Source organism: Athene noctua, chromosome 11 (genome assembly GCF_965140245.1).
Source record: "Athene noctua chromosome 11, bAthNoc1.hap1.1, whole genome shotgun sequence".
Lineage (NCBI taxonomy): Eukaryota > Metazoa > Chordata > Aves > Strigiformes > Strigidae > Athene > Athene noctua.
This window is the reverse complement of record NC_134047.1, coordinates 8005229-8027818: the sequence shown is the minus strand read 5'-3', so window position 1 is coordinate 8027818 and position 22590 is coordinate 8005229. Positions and strand designations below refer to the sequence as shown.

Below are 22590 nucleotides of genomic sequence, written 5' to 3'. Positions count from 1 at the left end.
GGGATTTTTCCATATTTGGCCAAAAAATATAAACAACTTGCAAGGGAACTGTGATCATTTGAAGGCACAAAGTATTACACTGTATGAAAGAATGTTGAAGAATAATTGCAACTGTTAAAGAAGAGAACTCCTCCATGAAGGCTGCTTTTCCACATTTCCTTTTCTAGATGGTTGCCCAGGTCTCTGTTATGGAAATGGGAGGTGCACTCTTGATCAGAATGGATGGCACTGTGTTTGTCAAGTGGGCTGGAGTGGCTCAGGATGTAATGTTGTCATGGAAATGGTGTGTGGAGATAACCTGGACAATGATGGAGGTATGATACATAATTCATGTGTCTCTGTTTATTTGTCACATCCTTGATTGTCATTTGAATCTATAGTTTTGGTGTATGTTTTCCTTTTTATCACAGAATGTCAATGTTTGTCTGTTTGCTCAAGACAGTTTTTCCACTAACTTCATCTGAAGCAGTGCAGTGAGGGAACAAACCGTTGAGCTAGGTGTTATTCAGGACAGAAATTATGTATGTGCCATACTTATAATCCCAGTAATTGGGGTTTTTTTTCTTAAAAAAAAAAAAAAAAAAAACACAAAAACTACAAACAACCTCCCCCAAAAAACAACAGAAAAACCAAACCACAATAAAGGTGTAACAAGTAATTTCTTCTATCTCCTTTCCAGTCTACCTCATAATTCCGTCATCTCTTTCAGAAAAGACAGCTAATGGAAACCCAAATGATAAAATCTCTGTGCCTGTCAAAATGCCTCCAGAGTTTAGTCTTATGTTAATATTAAATGAATATATTTGCAAGCATACAGCATACACTTAGAGAGGCTTTATTGACATTAATCTCTTTCATAATGTTTCCACTGAGACACAGCACAGTTCTTGCAATTATCTGGACCCAGATTTGAATGATTGTTGAGTAAGCCAGTGTAGGAAGTATGCAGAAGTTATTTCTGAAAGGACCATAAACAGAGCCCTGTACTAAAATAATCATCTGTTCTTTTCCACCAGTCGAACAAGGGCGTTTGGCACTACGTGCTCCCTACCTCAGACTCTGTAGTCTTGATTCATTATAAGGCTGTGTAAGTTTTAGGTTTGCTGGGAAAAACAGAGTTCTTCCATAAATTAGTCTCTTCCTCCTTTCCAGTAGTTAATTCTAATATGAGCTAGTGCATTTTTTTCAGTAGAAACATCCAGACTCTATTTCAAGCTTACTGGTCAGAGAAAAAACACAATATTCCTCACTGATTATTCTCTGAGTTACTTATTTTTCATATCTATTTTAGGAATACTCATTTACTGGACAGTCAAGAAGGACTATTGCTTTCCTCTCCTTTACTTACTGCCATCCTTTACAGTGTGCTTGCTGTTGAGCTTTCTCATTCAGCCTGTGAATACACCTGCTGAGATGTATTGAAATATGTATTATCTTATCATGTTATGCTTGCAGACACCCAATGTCTTGGGTGAGATCTCATACTCCAGTGTAGTGTCAAACCTTGTATAATGATTGTCTGTTTTCTTCTAGGTCATTGATAAATTAAGCTTGATTTAGAGCCAAGAACTGAGGTCACTGTGGGACCTCAATAGAAACATTCTGACTCAGTGATGATTCCCTCATTTACAGATATATTTTGAGACCTTCTGATTTTGTATCCTGTGGGCTCTAAGACCATGCTGGCCTTTGGCAAAGGCTTTCTCATTCCTGAACCTCAGTCAAAATTGCCTTATTCCTCTCTTATCCTTCCTTTTCCACCTTATTTCCAAGACATCTAACAGCCATCTCTCTTCCCACTCTCTCTGCTATTCTACACTGGTGTGTATCCCTTTCACACAAGGTCCCACAGCTGGCATTGCTGCCCCCCGTGTGCTTTCCCATCTGTCTGGTGCTCTCCCCTGCTGCCCAAGCCACTGACTCACTCGCCTGCACAAAAACAAAAACCCTGTTTAGCCTGTAATATATGTAAAGCATTTTTGATGCAGTCTATGAACTGGCTCTGTATAAAGTGCCCTGTATTGCGATTTTGGGTGCTTTATATTTTCCAATAATGGTGACTTAGTGAAAGAGTTGGCAGTTTTAACTCTAAATCTCCTTGAATTTGTCAGTTTAAGGCAGACACTTAACATCATTTCACTGCAGGTTTTAAAAGTAATTTTCTTTTTCTTTTTTAATGGCAACTTAACATGGACTAGGACAGTTCTGTTGGCATTACAATTAGAGATAAGTGCAGAGAGAACTACTTAATTAATCTGACTACTACAGATGGGCTAAATGTAATTAAGTTTCCTTCACAATCAATTTTATATAAGAAAAGAAAATTATATCTACATATTAAAACCACTTCTCTTTATATATGAAGTTCATAGGACCTGATTTGGCATAAGCATAAATGAGAAAAATTCTCCTAAAGTCATTGAGTTATACCAGTGTTACATTGATACAAAATCAGAAGCTGATTCCTAGTGTTTCAGTGTTTGCATACATACAAAACAGTAAAAACAAGCTAGGAAGGAGACATAACATTACCTGTTAAGTCCTGTTTGCTGGGAGGTTGTGCCTTGGACAATGAGAATGTTATGGTGGCATAACAAGTTACCATCCATCAAGTTACATAACTGGATTAGGTTCATAAAGATGGAAGCTGTTAATGTTCTCCCAGCAGTTGTGATGAGTTAAGAGCATGCGCACTCACTTGAGTTACAGAAAGTCAGCTGACAGGTAGTGACTTCCTAAGCCGTTAGGATGTGATCACATTCAGTCAGTGACACAGAGCCCGAGGGATCATGCTCTAGACCTAATACAGTGCCGTTGTATATTCCAAATCATGGTATTCTCATGCAAAGGTATTATTCATTTCAGTTGTGTTTAAATCAAACATTTATATCCCAGTCTTTAGGAGGTGTTTTGTGCTTCAAGTTCATTAGGAGGAAGTCACAACCAAAGAACAAAGCTGTAGTAAAATTCAACAATTTTTATTTCAAACAAACTTTAATTTCAGGAGTTAGGCAGAGTGATAATTTTGAGTAGTTTCCAGTTGATTTAATATATGGTACTTTCAGAGACTGAAAACCAGAGATTTTTACTATATAAAAATACATTCAAATACATGGTAGAAAAAACATGGTAGGAAATGAAGTATTTCATTAGTTCTGAGTGTAGGGACTGAATAATGGCATTTATTTGGCATGAAGAAGTAAGTGTTATTGTTTTGTCTGTAGTAACAGCACAAAAGGCTTTGGGAGAGAGGAAGTCTTGAATTAGTTTTTTAAGGACTGGTATACTAGCATAAAGGTTAGCCACAAACATGTTCGCAGGCATCTCAGTTCTGCCGCAGCTGAAGCACCGAGTTCCCCATCAGTGCAGTTATCCGTGGTGATAAGGTTAAATGCATGCGGAAATATTTTCCTGAGTAGTGAGAGTACTATTTCTTTTAGAGGCCCATTAGTATACACTGTACTTGTACCCTGACTGTACCATAACTGCCTTTCCCATTCCATCTCATAACTCTGTTAGCTTTTTCCTACTTGCAGACTTAAGGGCATGTTTACCTGTTCAAATATCACTACAAATATCATTGAAAAGGTCTTAGCATTATAACAGATGCACGGCGGCATGGTTTGCACTTGCTCTTGTGGAGTGCATCTGCAGTCTGTTAGCAGTGTGATGTCCATTAGATAATGCCAAGAAGTCAAGGAAATGTCCTTTGCAGTGAGGCCTTTCCCTCACTGTGGCTTCCCTCAGCATCACATTATTCTCTCTTTCTCATTCTTCTTCTTCCATTGTCATGACTGACATGATTTCATTTTCCATTTATAAGGTAACCATTCAGCTCATCTGAGCAGGCATTGTCCTGCCATTGCTTTCAACTCCTTTGGAAGCCTCAGTAGCTCCAGGAGGTTGCTTGAAAGCTCTGCTGAGTTCTGTGCTTGCAAGTGCCTGAGTCCTGGGCGTGCGGAGGCAGAGCACGCTGCCGCGGTGCTGAGACGCACAGGGTGCCCAGCACCAGCAAACAGGCCACCCCCCTGCCCTGCCAAGCCATGATTTACCTGCTGTTCTGACATATATTTACATTGCTGCTGTGCACATACAGGTCTTTGTTTTAAGCTGAAAGTTGCAGCCTGTCACTCCCATTAATTTATTTGATACAGATCTCTCTTTTAAATTTGCCTGGATCTCGTTTCATCGTTTTCTTTTTCTTTTGTGAATCAATCTTGACTGTTTGTTTTTAAGGAAACTACTATTTACTACAAGCTTTGAATTCTCTTCCAAATATCCTTTCAGTCACTTCAGACAGTTATTGTAGCTTTCTCCAAGCTTTTCCAAGCACAAGAAAATATATGACTCAGCATAGCCTTAGGTTGATAACCAGCGCTGCTAAAATATTGATGTATTTCTGACCCATCCACTGGCATTTTAATAACCTATCCATCACAGAGATATTGAGTCCATATATAAGTAATATGCTATTATTACACAATATAAATAATACTGATGGGAATGGTTTTCATTGTTGCTGAGCAGCGAGGGCTCCCTGGGGATACTTAGTTTCTGAAAATCATACCCTCATATATTTGCATCCTCCTGTGCGTGGAAGGCCAAACACCACCAGTACTCACTGGATAAAAACACTCTGCAGCCTTTCCACAGGCACACTGGTGGGTTTCCAATATCCTTATAAAACACCAGTGTTCCCAGTTAACAGCCTCACTGTCTGCTGCATGCTATGTATTACAGCTAAAATTTGAGAAGCAGTTTGGATTAATGCATATGAATAAACATTAGACACTCGTGACGGTTACTGCTGCTTAGTCTCTTCTGAAGTTACTCTTTGATTCAGTTTCCTTAGATTACTGGCAACCCTGACTGGACTTAACTGAGCCTGTGGTGAAACAAGTCAGCACAGGCATTGTTTAATGCTTATTTGAAATCTGTAAAAGAAAGCAAGCAAACGTGAGTTGAAGACTCATATGGTTTATTTTTTTTCACAGACAACAATAGTGTTGAACAATTGATCATGTGAATGTACCAAAAAGCTCAAATCCTTCAAGTGTGTTGAGAGGCATGGTGTTGAGGTTTTTTAGGTTGTACTGCATAAGGAGTTCAGAGCACTAAACCTGCTTACTGCAAGGAGAAACTTAAAGCCCGTTTTTGACTTTCTGTGGAAATGTTCTGGACATAGTTCTTACAGCTCCATCACTCGCTTGTGCTCACTGGTATCAGCACACCTCTGGGTTGCTTTGCAGCAGTGAAAATTAAGGTCATTGGCATTATTTATACTGAGTATAGTAAGTTATTGCTTAGAGATGGATTTGGTTTTCATGTGACAGCAAGTACATTTATTAGTTTGCAAATATGCCTGCAATACAAGGATATATACTGTTTCTTGAAGTATTCTGCCTTTGGCATTAAGCATAAAACTTCAAACCTATTGTAGTTAACATGGGAAGTGTCTTCTCCATGTGTGACAAAAGCTTGAAGGGGTAAGAACTCTGCTTTTTTATGAACTTTAAGCAGAGGAATAGCAAATTTAAGTATTATTGCCAACTATTTCTGTTTTGTTTGCGAGAACCTAATGATAGTAGATGGTTTATTAAAATAACAGTAAGTACAGTTATTAAAAATAACCCAGTAACATTGGAGGTAGAGTCTGATTGAATTTGTTGTTTTCATAGCCAGTTAATAAAGCGTTTCAGTGGTTTAATAGAAAAGAAGCTGGCTGTGCGGGCTGCCCTGGTGAGCTGGGGAAGCCACTGCTGCCTTACCAGTGACCCCACCCAGTGCCTCTTGAATGTCCTCAGGTGGTCCACTACCTAGGCAGTTTGGACTGCTTGTGGACACGGATCCATTTTCAGCAACATGAGTTATTGTGATATTCCCATATTTGCAGTCATGAATTGCAAGTAATTCGAGGGTAGATGAGAAGACTAGAAAAGTCAGGATTTGAAAAGCAGATAGCATGGAGCTGTTCATATCAGGCTCAAAATATATGACTTGTTCCATGTTCTTGCTGTTAGCTTATAGCTGACAAAATGCCTTTTTCTTTTCCAACTGTTACTTTATTTTATTGAGGGTTTAATACAGGTATTATGCAGTATATGGAAAGCTCAAATGAAAAACATATGAAATACAGTCACTCTACAGCATTTGCCCAAACATGGTAAAAGCAGAGAGGTATATTGCTGGAAAGTAGCCAATGGAGAGGTGGGTCCGTAGCTCCACTGCCAATTGTCTGGTTGCTGAAGGTGATCATCCATGTAGAAGAGAGATTGCTGTGCATAATGTGCACATTAGAGAATGTGCTGTACCTAGCACAAACTGTGCCTTCTATGACTGCAGTAGAAACATAGCTGAGGAACTGATTTCACCACACTTGGCATTCTTTCCATCATATGAAGTAAGAAAAATATATATATGAATGTATGAGCAAGAAAATCTATTTTGTTTGATGGAAAATATTGCGCGATTCCATTAACACAAACTCCTGACACAATGAATATTAATAAAAGCTTCCAGAAAGGATCTTTTCCTCAGCAAGGAAATGGGAAAATCTTGTTCTAACTCTGTGAGCTACAGCAATGCAGAGAGGAGTGGCGTGACTGAAAACAGAGCAACTCCTTTTGTCATGCTCTGCCTTTTCTTTGAGGTTGTTTAAATTTTTTGAGTGCTATGAAGTGCTTTTTATCCTCAAGTCAATCATTGTGAATTCTATTTTACCAGTAATATTGAAAATATTTTAATTGTCTAATTTACTTAGAAAACCAAAAATCCCAGTTCATCGTTATCCCTTGCATACAAAACAAGGTACCTGGAAGATAGGAAACCATCATCTCAGACTCATCAGAATGTGAATCACTTTGTTCTATAATCTGTAGTGTACCGTGAAGGTGCTTCACTGCCTTTTGTATAAAATAAATTAAAAAATGCTAATAGAAAACCAGAATCATTTATACCTCTATAATATGTTTTAGACTACACCTATGCTGTGATGCACTTTGTGGTAATTGACAGTAAAAGCTTCAGTATACAGGCTCCCCTGGTGTATGAATTATAGTTTTTGCTGTTTGTAGTTGTTTGGTCCTACTCCTGACTTGTCTCCTGAGTTTTAAAATAAACCCTGCTGTTTTCTTAACACAGTGAATTTTTTAATAGTTGGTTCCTGATATGAAACCTTAACTGAAAAACGTGACCATGGGTTGAGAATTGGCTAATATATTTGTAGCATTTTCAAGTGAATGAGTTTGATGTTATAGTTTATAAACAAGATTTATTTGGTTTTGTGGGTTATTCTCCTGGATTAAAAATCTCTTTTCAAATAGGATTGGCTTGTTGAAAAAGTTATCCTCACATGCACTTACTAATATGATTTGTATTATCATGAACTGCCTCCAGATGTAACTTGTGATTCTGTACTAGTTTGTTCTACTTGGTTCATTTTAATGGGTATCATGATGAATAACAGTAGTTTCTTTTGGGGTTTTAGGTTTGGGATTTTTTTCTTTTTTCTTTTAAATGGTCTAAGTTCAAACCGAAGTCTTAAATGAGCCTAAAGTAAAACAAAGATTTTATTTCAGCTTTTGAGTTCTCTGTTTGACCTGAAATAGGTATTTCATTCTTTTACTTCAGCACAAAGTGTGAAAAATATTTTTTAGTTTTATCCAAGTTATTTTCTAAGTTTTGTTTGATTGTTTGGAATAAATCTAGAAGTTGCATTATTCAGACAATTCTATTTAATAATTCTTAAATACATACACCCAGTGGCTAGACCCAAATATGTGTTGTTAAGAGTCTATAGAGGAGCTGGTGCTGCTGCACCACCTACCTCACTGCCCATGTAGCATCTTCTCTGAGACTAGCATATATCTTCTCTTTCATTCTGCATGGTTGAAAGGGGAGATTGAAATAAACTGTCACCCAATTGATGAAAGGATTAATAAAATGCAAAGAAATTAAATACAGCATGAGAGAGAGAAGCCGTGAATGATAATCTGTAACCTAGAAAACTCCTACTTTGGATTAACATTTATATTTTGGTTTGCAATGTCTTCCTGTGATGACTTTTAGCCTTTGCTCCCAAGGCTGTAAACTGTTCCTGGTACATCCAGTGCTTCACACATTCATAGTGCTGTAAAGATAAATTCCCATTCTCACCATGGATTATTCAGATATGCTTCTGGGACTTCACACCCCTACTAATGGGAAACCCATCCTTTTGTAGCCCTGAGAGGCAAATGAAAACAGCTCCAAGTAGTTCAAACCCAAATAACTCCATTAGCAGAACCTTGGAAGAGCTGATAAGATAGTCACTTTGCTGACAGGTAAACTGCAAAGAAAAGATGAAAATTGAGTCTGACTGGAAGACAGAAAACTGCTTTCCCTTTATGTTGTTTCTTTTTGTGATGACATGAATGCACAGTGTTTGTTGTCAGGTATGTAAGCTGTTGACTGAAACAGAGAAGAATGAAGACTCTATTAGAGAAAGCAAAGTATTTAATTGTTATTTTTACAGCTATTTCTGTTCTAAGCAAATCTTCATATTCTATTATTTCTTCATATTCTATTATTTCTGTGACTTTTCACCTTTATTTCTTACATAAAAGAGAGAATCAGGTCAACTTAGTCCCCACATCTAACAGCTTGTTGACAAGGAAAAAATTAATCAGAATAGGTACTGTGGAATAAATATCCCCATGGATACTGTTATTCTGAAATAAGTGTGCCTTTTTTCTGATTAGTACTTACTCTGACAGACCAATGTTTGTCGAGTTTACCGGGTAGACAGCAGTCAGCTTGTAGAAATTAGTACCTTCCAGAAAGCACCTTGACTCCTTAAACAAGACTTGTCACTGCCATAACCGTTCCACTGGCAGAGACCAGTCCTGAATGGCTATGGCTAACCACGTCAGAGCCCTCTGAAGCGATTTGCACTGGTATAAAGCAAAAGCAAGAGATTTCAATTTCTTTATCCACCTTTTCAAGGCTAGTAGAATTCTTCAGTATTTGCAGTTTTGGAGAATCTCCTAGTAATTTGATGCTTTTCAATTCACTTATTAAGAATATAGAGAGCTTCATTCCTTGGACAAAAAAGAGGAAATGGTAAAAGTAGGTATATTTTCCCTGCAGTTCCAAGCCTGGTCTTCAACCCAAAAAGCCTCTTTGTTTTTTCATCAGAACACAATGAAAACCGTCTGGTTCATATTGTGAACTCCTCCATCTACTTCCCATGTGGTTTTGTTTAGACTGGAGGCCCCTTCTTGTTTCAGCTTACTGATTTCCTAGCGGATTTCAATAGCTTTGTAGGTTTTCCTGAATATAGAGTGACTGCTACACTCAAAGTCAATAAACTCAATGTTACGCTCTGAAGTAGTTCTCCCACCACTGGCAAATGCCTGTTGTGTCTGGGACTCGGGGAATGTGGAAAGAACTTAAAGCATGCACTGACCTGTAGCTATGCCAGCTTTGCTGGATCCGAGGATCTTAGATTATTGTTGCTAGCTATCTATGGTTGCCCTTGGCTCATTATCACAAAAACTCGCCTGCTGTATCTGATTTCCCAGCTGCAGTAGGATAGATTTGTTAATATTTTTTGCTTAGCCAAGCAATTACCTTGCTCAAGGTCAGGCAAGGATTTTCAGATTCCAGGAAAGCCCATTTCATTACACTTGTTTGTTCTGTAGAAGTGCTTTTGCTTTCTTTTCGAAGTGAATATTTTATGCTGTTATTTACTGAGCTTTCACATAGTGCACTGTGCTCTATTGAGAAGAAAGCAGAGTTGGCTGTGGGTCGGTCCCGCACCCATTAAAGTCAGTGACAAAACTACAGCAGCTTCCCTGATAATGTAGTTTGTCCTGAGGAGGTACAGTTTTATAGGCACCAAAGCACTGGTACAAACAGAGCATGCAAAGTCAAAGTATGAAGTGAAAATATCTGACAGTGTGTTGATCCTATAGCATTCCAATTTTAACACAAGGGAAATCCGTACAGTGATGTGATGACTCCACGTTTATTCAGACCGACCTTCTTAGAACTACAAAGAGATGTCTTTATTGAAGGATACAATGCCTTAATCTTGCTTTATATGCGTTAGTGTGCTTGTCAATCCAAGCAAGTAAGCAACAGCTAAGTCATAAAATAGATGTTTAAAAAGATAGTGGGACATTTTATTGTACCTTATTAAATCTGTTCCTGGTTGAGTATGTAATTTGGGCAATTTGGATGTCTAAGCTGCTGATAGAGGTAATCAAATGCCAATAGCCCAATTTTAAGTTTTATTTAGGTGCTTAATTTAGACACACTTCAGTGCTTCACTTTTCATCATAAGCTTTGGACATTCATGTAAATAAATTTTACCCACAAATATTGTTGCACGTTTGTCCATGAAGAAATGTAGATTTCTGAAATAAAATCAATTCTTTCACCTATTTTCCAAACTTGAAAATGAGGGAGGAGGAATGGGTTTATTTTCCCTTTCTGAATTTGCTTTCCTGGTGCAAACATACATGGAGAAGACTGTATCTGTCCGGTCACTGGGATAAAGCCTGCATCAAGTTGTGTATTTGTGTATCGCCAACTACAGAATTAGTGTAGTCATGATTCTGCTCTTTTTGGATCGTTCTGGTATTGCAACCAATAAATGAAAAGTAAACATCCTAAAGCACTAACAAAACTATTGCAGGGCTTAAAATAGAAGTCAGACAACTGTAACAAGTACCTTTTTTATTACTATTGTAGTGAGGGTGCTTATGAGAGTTAGGTAACATTTCAGACTTCATTATTGCAGACTGGTTAGCAAGTATATGTTCTTCACGGGTGTGAACAGACAGTAGTGACAATAAAGGACTTTTAGAGATAGACATCAGCTGCACAGTGTGGATCAGGTACCTGTTGGACTAACAAGTATTGTGTAGTGATTTTCTCCTTCTGCCTTTTCTGCAGTGAAGACGGTCCCGGTCTTCCCTGTTCACTTAAGTTTGTAGGTTCTGTTTCCTCACTGTCATGTGAGGATTTTATGAGGTGGTACAGTGTTAATGACTAGAGAGAAATACCCCTCCTGGACTGAGCATGTACATTAATGCTTTATTGAATTTGAATGTGTCATAATCAGCATGTCTTCCAATTGATTAAATACCTCCTGTGCTCTCCAGTAGTAAACATGGTGCTTTATTCTCAGAATCACTCAATTTCCTGAACTCTCTGTTCTCTCTCTTTTAGATGGCTTGACAGACTGTGTAGACCCTGACTGTTGTCAGCAAAGCAATTGCTATGCAAGTCCTCTCTGCCAGGGTTCACCTGATCCCCTTGACCTTATTCAGCACAGCCAACCACCTTTCTCTCAGCATCCTCCAAGGCTCTTTTATGATCGAATCAGATTCCTCATTGGGAAGGAGAGCACTCATGTAATCCCAGGAGATGTCTCATTTGAGAGCAGGTGAGTTTTCTTTTAGATGGAAGACTTTTCTGAATATTGAAAACTGCAGTGAAAATATTTAACCAGGCAAAACAATGATATCTGGGATAGATGAGAATTCTTCACTGGTGATCAAAAAAATACTTGATAGCAAACAAGTCCCAACAGCTGAGGATCTTGTTTATCAGATTCTCATTACTACCTATCTAGTTCATAAAAATGTCACAGCAACAAACTCTACTACTCTTATTAACAAGACTTTGACTGCTGTGGAAGGTAAGTTATCTCGTACTTGTAAGTGGGGGGAAGTTCAGCCCTATATGCTATAGATAGGTATGATGGCAGGAGCAGAAGAACAAGTTGGATTCATGTGTTGTATTCAGTCACATTTCTGTCCAATAGAATTTGATTGGTATTTACAGTGTAATAAATTTAACATGTGTCACTTACATATATGCCACCTACCTAATTAACAAACTTTTTTGCTTTTACTACATGTTGATAGACCAGTACAGAGTTTACCATCTCGTTCTGTGGGTCACTCTCAATCTGTCATGCAAACAGTAGAGTGATCTCTGTGTCCGTGAGATTGGCTTGCCCTTTAACAGGAAAAGCCTGTGCAATAGGAAGGGGTCACTTACTGGCTCAGAAAACCTGGTAACACATATTTTCTTGAACATGTGAAATATAGGGGCATATAAGTTTTTATGCAGTAGTTCACCTGGGAAGCTATAACTTACATGCTGACAAAGAGATCCACAAATCATCCACATCACCTAACTATTACCCTGTCAACTAGGCCTACGCATTAGATAAACCATGTTCCAGTAATAAAGGCATAAGAATTTTTTTTATTTTCACAGTACAGTACATAGCACTTAGGTTGCAACCTCAACTTCTTTCCTTAGCTGCACACAAATTCATTGCACTTTCTCTCTGTAACTTATTAATTTTTAATAAAGCAAATATGTAAACAGAGTCTTTATTGATCTGAAATACCTAAACATTTAATCACTATTAATAATATAGCAGGATGTTATAAATATGTAGAACAATAGGGCATGAAAATGAACTCCCTGAAAAGCACCCACCTGCCAACAGCGGGTCTCGGAGTGTGTCTCACTAATGAACAGTGCCGCTGCACCAGGTGCAGGGGCCCTGGCTGGCTGCCCGTGCAGTGGAGCATGCTGCAGTTTAAACCAAAAGTCACCAGTGAAAGATTTTCCTCACCAACATGTCTCGCAGTGAGGTGTTTTCAGAGAGGAGGTGAGCACTCAAGTCGCCTGTACAGGGTTCTGTGACACTGCAAATGTTAGCAGCCAGATTGCACATAATCCCATCAACGTGCTTTTATAGATATAAGGAACTGATCTTTTAAACCTATCATTGATGGGATTTAACTTGGATTTAAAAGCTTTTTCTGAGTATTTCATTTCTTTACCCTGGTATCTGCCATGCCTTTGAAGAACGAAGAGCAGCAAAGGCCTGTGTGCGAGCAGCAGCCCACCCTCACCATGGTTTGATACTTTATACCGCTAAGGAATAGGACTCGTATTTGCACTGGTGCATTGTTCACACCCCACAGATCATTTCCTCCCACTGCAGAGAAATTACTAGTTAGTTTGGTGAGTAGATCATCGGGATTCAGATGAGGCTGTCTGTATCTTTGGAATCAGGGCAGTGCCTGGAGACTTGTGCTCTGCTATGTCTCCTGGGTTTTGTCAACAGTAATCTGCAATGTACTGGACACCCCGAGGAGTTCATCAGTCCACACTTTGCTTGATCCTCAAGTCTTCCAGGCTGTTGAAAAATTGCTCATCCATAAGTCAAATATTATTAAAAACTGCCAGAATTTTCCTCAAGGATGAGAGATAAGCAGAGTCTCTGAAGGAGGCAATAGCTCAGCTGTGCTGCTTCTGTTCAGAAATCTTCCTCTGACATTGTCAATCTGACTGTCATCTAGTGTCTGTTCTTCTCTTGGGAATTAAGATTACTGAAAAAAACTGTGGAAAGACAACTGTTACTACAGTAAAAAGAATCAGAAATCTGTGATCCTGCCTATCTTGTACAGACCAAAGAATGCTTGGGGGGTTTTAATCTCCTTTTGGCTATTTCTGAAAAGGTTGTGTCCAGACAGATGATATTAACTCCTGGCTGCCTGCAATGCCACTTAGTTTATAGCACTGGTGGTTCAACAGGAAATGTTGGAAGGATTGGATGAAATAGTGGCATTCATTTATTTCACAGCACTGGCATCCATTCCCACTGGTACTCAAATTTTGCAGAGCCCTATCTGGCTGCTTCTTTTTTTTACCTTTGCAAGAAGTCTCAGACCATTAGGAGGATTAAGGAAGAAACATCTATCCAGTGTTTTCAGTCTTCTGATTTAAAGGACATTGTGCAGTGTTTGACTGTACCAAAGGTCAGTGGAACTCCAATAAGGGTGATGTTTGCATGAATCTCACTGTAGATAAAATCAAAGTGCTGTTGAATACATTTGTGAGAGCTATCAAAAAATGGTGAAGATTATCTCTGGCCTTCAGACTGAAAATATTTGGTCTCTGCCATATCCTGGCATTTTCAACATCATTTGAAATACTAAAATTAGTTTTTCTGACAGCTGCTGGGATATCTATCCTTTTTCATTTGCATCTTAAACTTTGCTTAGATCTAATTTTTAAACATTTGGCTTCTACAGTGCAGGCAGGGTGTTGTGTTGAGCCATGGCTAAATGCTCCACCAAAATGAACATTAAGGAGCTAAAAGTTTTCAAACCATATTTTGCTTTTTATTATGTCAAAACTATGTCATTGGTAGTGGGTTTTTACAAACTCCCAACTTAAACTGTAACATGCTGAAAAGCAGATTAGACACATTCTGAGTAAATGGAAATGTACTTGCTTACATCAGGAATGGTTCTGACCTACTGCATGTAGCAGGGTGTAGCAGATTATAATGTTTTTATCAACTTCTGTTCTCAGGAAGCTTTTTAGCTTGTTTCTTTGCTGAGTATTTTTAATGCATGCTGCTGGCAAGCTATTTGACTCGCTGCAAATTGCCTACAAAAAGGGTCCAGTGTATGGTACTGAATTAATTACCCTTCAAAGGCTGCTTACAGCAACATTGTCAGCAGGAAGAAATGAATGTCCCTTACTAGCCTTTAGCTTAATTTCTCTGAAGATTTTAATCAGAAATGTAATACAGTAAATGACATCTTCTGGTAGCGTGACACTTGCAAATTCACAAGTTGCTTGACAAAGTTCTACGTCTCAGCCTGAGGTGCTCAGAGAATATTGGAAACTTAACACACTAAACAAAAGCAAAAAAATAGCAGATAAGCAGCAGCAGAGCAAGGCAGAATGGTGGTGGGATAATAAAATGCTTTACAAGTAGTGAAAGAATGCATCTAGAATTTTAAACTTCTCTTTATATTTTAAATTAGAGATGTCAAACAAACTGTCTGATGGCAGAGAGCTGCGACCCACGGAGATGAGATCTTCAGTTACATGTGGAATGACCCATGAAGCGTTGACAGAGAAATCCTACTTCTTTTAGGCCACCTACAACCCGTGGGAATCTCTGCTTTCTCTCAAAAACCCAACTGCTCCCTCTGGAGCTGCAGATTTAGTACAGCTTGCCAAGGGACTAGAAACATTTCTAATGCACTTGGAAACACTAAGGCAGCTTATCAGGGACATGTTCCTTCCCAGCTCCTCCAAATTAGAAAAGACATTTTTGCACTTACTTCCAAGTTAAAACAACTTGGGCAGCCTCAGTGTAAGATTATGCAATCGTTACAAATAGATGACTGTTGGACAGATAATATGACTTATTTATCCCCCATGAGAAAGCAAAGCAGGCCAGTCACAAGTGTGTAGAATAAATATTAGAGGCTGAGAATAGATAGAGGGACATAAAGCACATTGGGAGGGCATAATGATCTTTAGAGGTTTCCCTGTTAAAATTAAAAAAAGCAGTGAGTGGTAGCAAGGTCCACAGCTTATCTGGAAAGAGGGTGAATGTTGAAGCAAGGAAGCGTGAAGTGGCAGTTAAGTACGAAGGGACATCACTGCAGGGAACATGCTCTAAAAGCTCCAGTAATGAAAGGAATTAAGTAAGGTCTTCTGCAGGCAGCAAAGCTGCAGGGAACATGCATGCCAGCGTGCCTCTGGACATGGTGGTCAGCTTCGTGAGCTGTCAGGACATTGGGAAAGGAGGGAGAACCTGCTGCAAGCTGGGGCGTTGTTTGTTACCTCTGTGAGCCCTCTGAGATTAACGCTGGTCATAAAGTAATTGAAAAATGTTTTCATACCTGCAGTAAATGCAAAAATTAAAACTAATTCTGATCAAATGCTTAGTCAGAGATTTAGTAGGTGCTGGTAATTCAAGAGAGAAGACTCTTCAACTTGGAGTAGGTAATAAAAAGACAATAACTAATGAGGACAAATGTAGCAACACTGAGGCAGGCTTAGAACATTTAAAATCTAAAAGATTACAAAGACAGTTCAATACAGATAAATGTAGAATAATGAGGTTTATGACTATCACATACTGTAAATGTGTGTGGCTTGTAAAATATAACATAAAAAAGGAGCAAAGTTGAAAGATAAGTTGCTTAATATTATTTATGAATAATGAGAAGTGAATGAGTAGAGGAAAGAAAGACTATATATGAAATAGTGAAGACTTTGAGTTGTTATCACACAAATCTGTGCTTGATAAAATATGAGGACAGAGTAGAGTCAGAAGACAGGTCTGCGTGGAATGAACAAACAGGAGTATGAGAATAATGTACTGAATAATGATGACTTATGGGTCTCTCACACCAATGTGTGTTGTAAATATATGGTGTGCACTAATAAAGGGATTAGAAAAGAAAAGGCAGGTCTGTTGGTGTTAGAAATATAAAAACAAATAGAAAGCAGTATTTTCTGCTCTAACAAACCAAAGAGTAATTGAACCTGGCTGTTCTGTTGAGTGAGTCTTGTGAGTCTGTTGAGACACACAAGAGCTTGATTGCTTTCAGAGGAGCAGTGGGTTTTGCCCACAAGGAGGCCCACAACCAATTTAGTTAATGTAGAAAATGAAAAGGTGGTAAATCAGAACACTGTTTTGCATACTGCCAGTAATGCCACCTCTCCCATTCCTCTGGGTTTTACCAGCATCTTTGCTGAAAATCAGCATCTTTCTATGTCCTGGGAGCTTGGGATGCCTAATAGCAACTGTGGTGAATGGTATACTCACAAAGGGGTTAATTTTTACCAATTGAATTTTCTCAGGTCATAGTCAGCTGGGTTTAATGATATCATAGCGATAAATTAGTGTCCTGTCAAGTGTCTTTGGAGAATGGGATCTTATGAAACGTGTCAGAATTTTCAGAAATTTATGGTCTCCAGTTTATGCGTATGATTTCATTGGATCATGATCAATTCATCTCTCAAGGGATATTTTTTAAATTCGTATATAGACTCCTAAATAACTTCTGTCTGAGGAGCTATTCAGTTTTTCCTTTAGATTACGTATTCACTGTGCAAAGGTAGGTTGTGTCTGTTGAGGTCTACCATGAACTTTGAAATGGGGAGAAAAACATAACAATGTCTAAATTTATGCTTATTCTTTATATTGACTAATTAATTCTGGTTACCTTTATAAGTATTTTATTGAGTTTGACCCTAAATATCAATGTTATCAAAAGATTTCTGCATAAGACTTCACTATGTGAAATCACAGTTCCAGGAACAATGTGCAATTATATAATTAAATCCCAAGCCTGGATCCATTCAGCCAGGGGAGGTGTGCTTATGTGGCATACCTGATGGCATGGGGCAAAATACTGAAAGGTATTTCAGTGGAACATAGCTGTGTAAGCCCTTAGAAAATCCCACTAATTTCCACTAGAAATTCTAGTCTGCACCATGATGGTATTTTACATTTCATTCCTTGTCCTTTATGAGACTTGTCTCCTTTACATTTCAGTCTTCAAATACGTAAAAGCTAAAGTGAAGAAAAAGAGAGTAATTTCTTCACCTTTTCTGTGGCTAGGGTGAAAGTAATTGTCTTAAAGGGCAGCAGTGGAGAGTCAAATAAGACAGTGGGAGAAACTTGCCATGAGTGAAGCACTTATACAGAGCCATTGGAATGGATTACTTGGTGAGATTATAGAGTTAGACAAGCATCTGTCTGGAGTAATGTAGGTATAGTTGATCTCACCTGAGGCAAAGAAATGGACAAGATAAGGTCTTGTATTTCCTTTCAGCTCTCATTTTCTATTATTCTTTGATCCTGTTAGCCTCTGATTAGACCCACGTAGTAATGAGTTCACTTTCATGTCCATTGACTTGATTGCATTCTGCTGTGCTGCCATATTCCAACCTCTACTGGAATGGAAGGATTTTTATGCTGAAAAGTTGGTGCAAGTCCAACACATCCCAGAGGGAATTTAAAGGGGCATAACATGTGATGGGGAATTGAGAAAAATGTATGTTATACTTAGGCATTCTCTGAATTTACCTAATATAACTTTCTGAAGATCAGTGAAGACAATGTGTCTCGCTGCTGCCTTATCACATTAGTTCACCTTTTTTCTAATAGACAGCAATGCACTATTCTTAGCAGCAGAGAATGAGGTTTCATTCTCCCCTTTCACAAATCATCACCCCCTAGAGCTGCAGCAAGCTAAATCATACTATCAGTGAAACCTTTGCAGTGCTATTCAGTGACAGAACAAATGGTATCCTGAAATATAGCTGGAAATGAAAATATATTCTCAATACACCAGTGATTCAGGGGGGAGTCTGTGTGTCATCTTCATGAGATAATGGTTTTTGAAGTTAATCTTTTGGACCTGTTTGAATTTTCATTCAGAATCAACAGTCGCAATGATATCAGAATAGTTCTGTCTGTCTGGGACAGAAGTGTAGCATGGTTTCTGAAACCACTGCCCTTCTCACCCTCCTGATGTGTCTAACATGTTGCCTTTTGTTTACAGACGGGCATGTGTCATTCGAGGCCAGGTGGTAGCAGTAGACGGAACACCTTTGGTTGGAGTAAACGTCAGTTTTCTGCACCACAATGAGTATGGATACACCATCAGTCGACAAGATGGAAGGTCAGATTTTCGTCGTATGGTCTTTCACTGGCTTAGATTTGTCTAAATTAGGCCATCTATCACCTTCTGTTCATGTACAAAATTGTCATAGACATCACTGTTTGTAGTGTGGATTGAGGATGGCATCTGACCCTCTTCTCTGGGAACACATTTAGTTAGATATCTCTGTGGTAAAGGGACCAAAGAAGAAAGAAGAGAAAAACTGAATAGCTACAAGAATACAGGGACATTCAAATACCTGGAGTCAGAATGTGACAGTACTGCTGTAACAATACCTTGTTGACATTTGAATACTTTAACTAGTCAGGTTTTTCAGAGAACTCCCCGTCCTTCCTCTTTTTCTATTGTAATGTATGAATCTTCCTTTATAGAGATCTCTATGAAGTTAAGTCCTTTAGTTGGTCATCTGAGCCACACAGGTAAAAGTGAGGACAGACTCTTTCCAGAGCCAAAATGGTTAAACTGCTGTTCACAACCAGTCCTGAGCAAACCTGGCTTTCTCTTCTCCCCCAGCCTTGTAGAGCTGATTTCAGTTCTCAAAGAGAGATTAAGTTCCTATATATTCTATATTGCACTCCAGGGTTGGCCATCCATTTGCAATGGGTCATGTTTTGCTCCTGAACTTGAATTAAATTGCTAGGGGCAGTTTAAGACTTCATCTTCCTTGTCTGTGTTGTGAAATACAAGAAATCAGAAGCTATCTTCCAACAGGGAAAGAGTATAATTTGTCAGTTTCCACAATTTTTTTTTTTTTGTTTGGCTTTGTCAATTTATAAAAGTAAGGAGCATGCATATTTATTTTACCTTAGTTTATTGACTTCCAAATCACTCTACTTAAAGTTAGTAATTATCGTTTCCTCTTTACACTAGCCTGGATAAAGTTGTTGCATTAAAATATGCTACCTGTATTTCGCTGTGAATGTAATCGGTGTCATTTGGGAAATGTGATGAGATATGCATAATTAAGTCTGACTTCTTATCACAGTTTGTTACCATCAAAAGCCTCCATAATAGATGCATTCAATAATACAGAGAGTGAAGTATCTATTTACATATTACTTGACTATGGATGTCAGAAACTCAGGAAATGGAGACTCTCTGTATTGTGCCTTCTATGTCCCACTGTTTTGCAGCCCAGATATGCCAAAGGTTCTTCACAATAGCTCCCAGAAGATCACCTGCCTTATATACAAGAGCTGATTCAGTTCTTAGTGCAATTAATTAGCATCTTTCCCAAAAATTTCATATCCTGCACAGAGGGGTCTCCTGCTCAGTGTACTCAACCTTTTCTTCCTGTTACTTCTAGAAAAAGGGAAAAGAATATGTTAATAGAGAAAAGGCCTGACAGGCTTTAAGACCTCTTATTCTGCATGCTGTACCTGTATAGATTATGAGTAGCAACCTTTTCTAGTCTAGGAATTTCTTTTCATATAAACCAAAGTAACTGGGTCCACACTTTTGTTACAGATGACTCATTAGTATAGATTCTAGTTGATAAATAGAGGGGGATTAAACCAAGTAACAGTGCTGTACCTTGCTATTGATGCATACAGGGAGAAAGCACAGGGAGGTAAAGCTTCTTCATGAACATCAAGCTGACACTGGAAAAGTATACTTGAATGGTTTCACATAGTAAATTAAGGGCTGTAATGAGCAACATAAAGTTTTTGTTTGTGATGCATTGAAAGTTGTGCAAATATGATGATAAAACAAAATGAAACAAAGTTATTTCATTTTTCTTTTCCAGTTTTGACCTTGTAGCTGTTGGAGGCATCTCTGTCACTCTAGTTTTTGACAGATCTCCTTTCATATCTGAAAAAAGGACACTTTGGTTGCCTTGGAATAGATTTATCATCGTAGACAAAGTTGTAATGCAAAGAACAGAGTCAGACACACCATCTTGTGACGTCAGTGGTTTTATCAGTCCAAATCCAATTGTACTCCCGTCACCCTTGACAGCATTTGGAGGGTCCTGTCCTGAAAGAGGAACTGTTATTCCAGAGCTACAGGTAACAAAAAGACTTTCAAATAAACAGTACAATTTCCCCATACCTCAGTGTAAGACATGGCCCAAGATGCTTTGAAGACTCCTAGGGATGTTTCCTCCATTCACACCTTCTAGTTCTCTACAATGGCATCTCCAGCTATATGTTAGCTTCTTGGGTTTTATTACTTTCTTTCCATGGTAGAGCAATTTTAACATGATCTTTAGGATTGTTTTTGTTTAGGTGGGTTTTTTTCTTGACAATCCCTTAAGTGTTTAGAAGCAATTTCTAATTAACCTTGTATTTAACTGTTCTTTTATTTGTGACTTAAAAGAGATTATACGAGTTGAACACCCAATAAAATACAACTACACAGGTTTCAAAGCATGTTAACACCCATAATTTTTAGTATGTTGTTTGAGCAGTTAGAGTTCAAGCAATAAGGCCTCTTTTGGGTTCTCTTTAAATTTCACTGAGGAAGTCTGAAACATATTTTGGAGGCTAACTTTAGACATGAATATTTCAAACCTATTCTCTTTTTCTCATAAAAGTGCTGCTACTGCTTAAGAGCCTTTATTCTACATGGAAGAGACCTCTGATTGAGCTCAATTATGTCTAAACATCTCCATAACTATTATAAACATTATCACGTTTCAGCCAGGTGATGGCCACAGTGTTGCTTCACAAAACGTACTAAATGAAACTAATGAACATAAATTAAGAATAACTGATGCACACTAGTAAGAAAAAACTAGGTCATATTACTCCACATGAGGTATTCCTGGCTGTTCTTTAAACAGCAAGGTACCAAAGATGCAGTCTACTCAGAGAGAAACTGCCCCTGGTCCTTTTTTTTTTTTGTCATTGAAGGGTTCTTAGAGTGTTAAGTTTCATTGTACAGTACTGGAAAATGAACAAAAAGTAACCCAGAATAATAGGAGGAGATATATTAGCATGTCTTAATGCATGAATATTTCTTCCTGAATTTCTATTAAAAAATGAGAAGAGATGTCAGATGTATGACAGAGGGGGCAGCTGGGATGTCAGCAGGAAAGAAGGGGAACACTGCAAATCATGAACAATAAAGGGAGCAGGATTTCCCTGGCAACCCTACATTTCATATGTCGAAACGACAAGTGCTGGCAGGCCTCCAGCTGTACTGCAGCAATCCTATGACAGGGATACTGTTGCAATGTGTAAATAAAATTGCTATGAAAGTGAGGTAATCTATTGTTAAACAAGAAAAATTTAAAAACTGGGGAATAAAAGCAAAAGAGTTTATATAAAAAAAAAAGAATTTAACATTGTGACAGCTTGGCTTGTTATTATGGAAATACACTTAAATCATTAACAGTGGCTTTTGTGTGACTGTGGCATCTTCCAAGAAGCTGCTCTTATCTCTTGCCCGCTCTTCCTCACAGTCTGTCCCAGAAGAGCTCCTTTCTCTCAGGAGATCACAAGAGCTAAGTCCTTTTTTGTAGCCTGAAGGCCCACATCATTCAGAAGGTCAAGGCCAAGTTTCTCTTTTTCCTGCACAAGCTCATAGTCTTTGCAGTCCTCCTAGTTGCTGAGGGCTTGTCTTCCTTGCAGCCAGGAACTGATACTACCCCACAGCGGGCGTATCCAAGCCAACTTTAAGCCAGGTGATTCAGGTGGTGGCACTGACAGCAGTGCCGTGGGATTTGAACTCTCTTGCACAGGGGACTTACCTGTTAGATCACTCTGAGGCCCAGACTGTTTCATCTTCAATGCCGTGTGTCCCCAGTTAGCTTGTTAGGTTCCTTATGCTGCGCCCTCGTATGCCATGCCCCTTCTTGCTGGAGCTTAGCCTCACTCTAAGCACTTCTGCAGAGAAGGTGCTTTAGCAGGAAGGTTTGTTATCTTTCTTAGCTCTCCCCAAGTTAGGGTTATTACCTCCAAAGCAGGATAGTATCTTCAAGTCATAATGTAATATATGAAGTGTGTGCATATTTAAAAAAAAAAAATTAATAGCATTGTGATTAAGAACACTTGTTAAGTAAACCAAATAATAAAGCCAAGGTAAAGGTGTAGAGCTTTATATCAATATGTCCACAGAGACAGTATTT

General features: G+C 38.5%; 1 protein-coding gene across 4 annotated transcripts in view; it reads left to right on the top strand.

The window, feature by feature from the left end:
- Positions 1-22590, top strand: part of TENM1 (teneurin transmembrane protein 1) — a 346951-nt gene that overhangs the window by 248135 nt on the left and 76226 nt on the right. For all 4 annotated transcript variants that reach the window (XM_074915503.1, XM_074915501.1, XM_074915502.1 and 1 more), the window contains 4 exons: positions 168-314; positions 11215-11431; positions 18399-18518; positions 20266-20527. In XM_074915503.1, coding sequence (XP_074771604.1) covers positions 168-314; positions 11215-11431; positions 18399-18518; positions 20266-20527 — 746 coding nt within the window. The remainder of the gene's footprint in view (positions 1-167; positions 315-11214; positions 11432-18398; positions 18519-20265; positions 20528-22590) is intronic.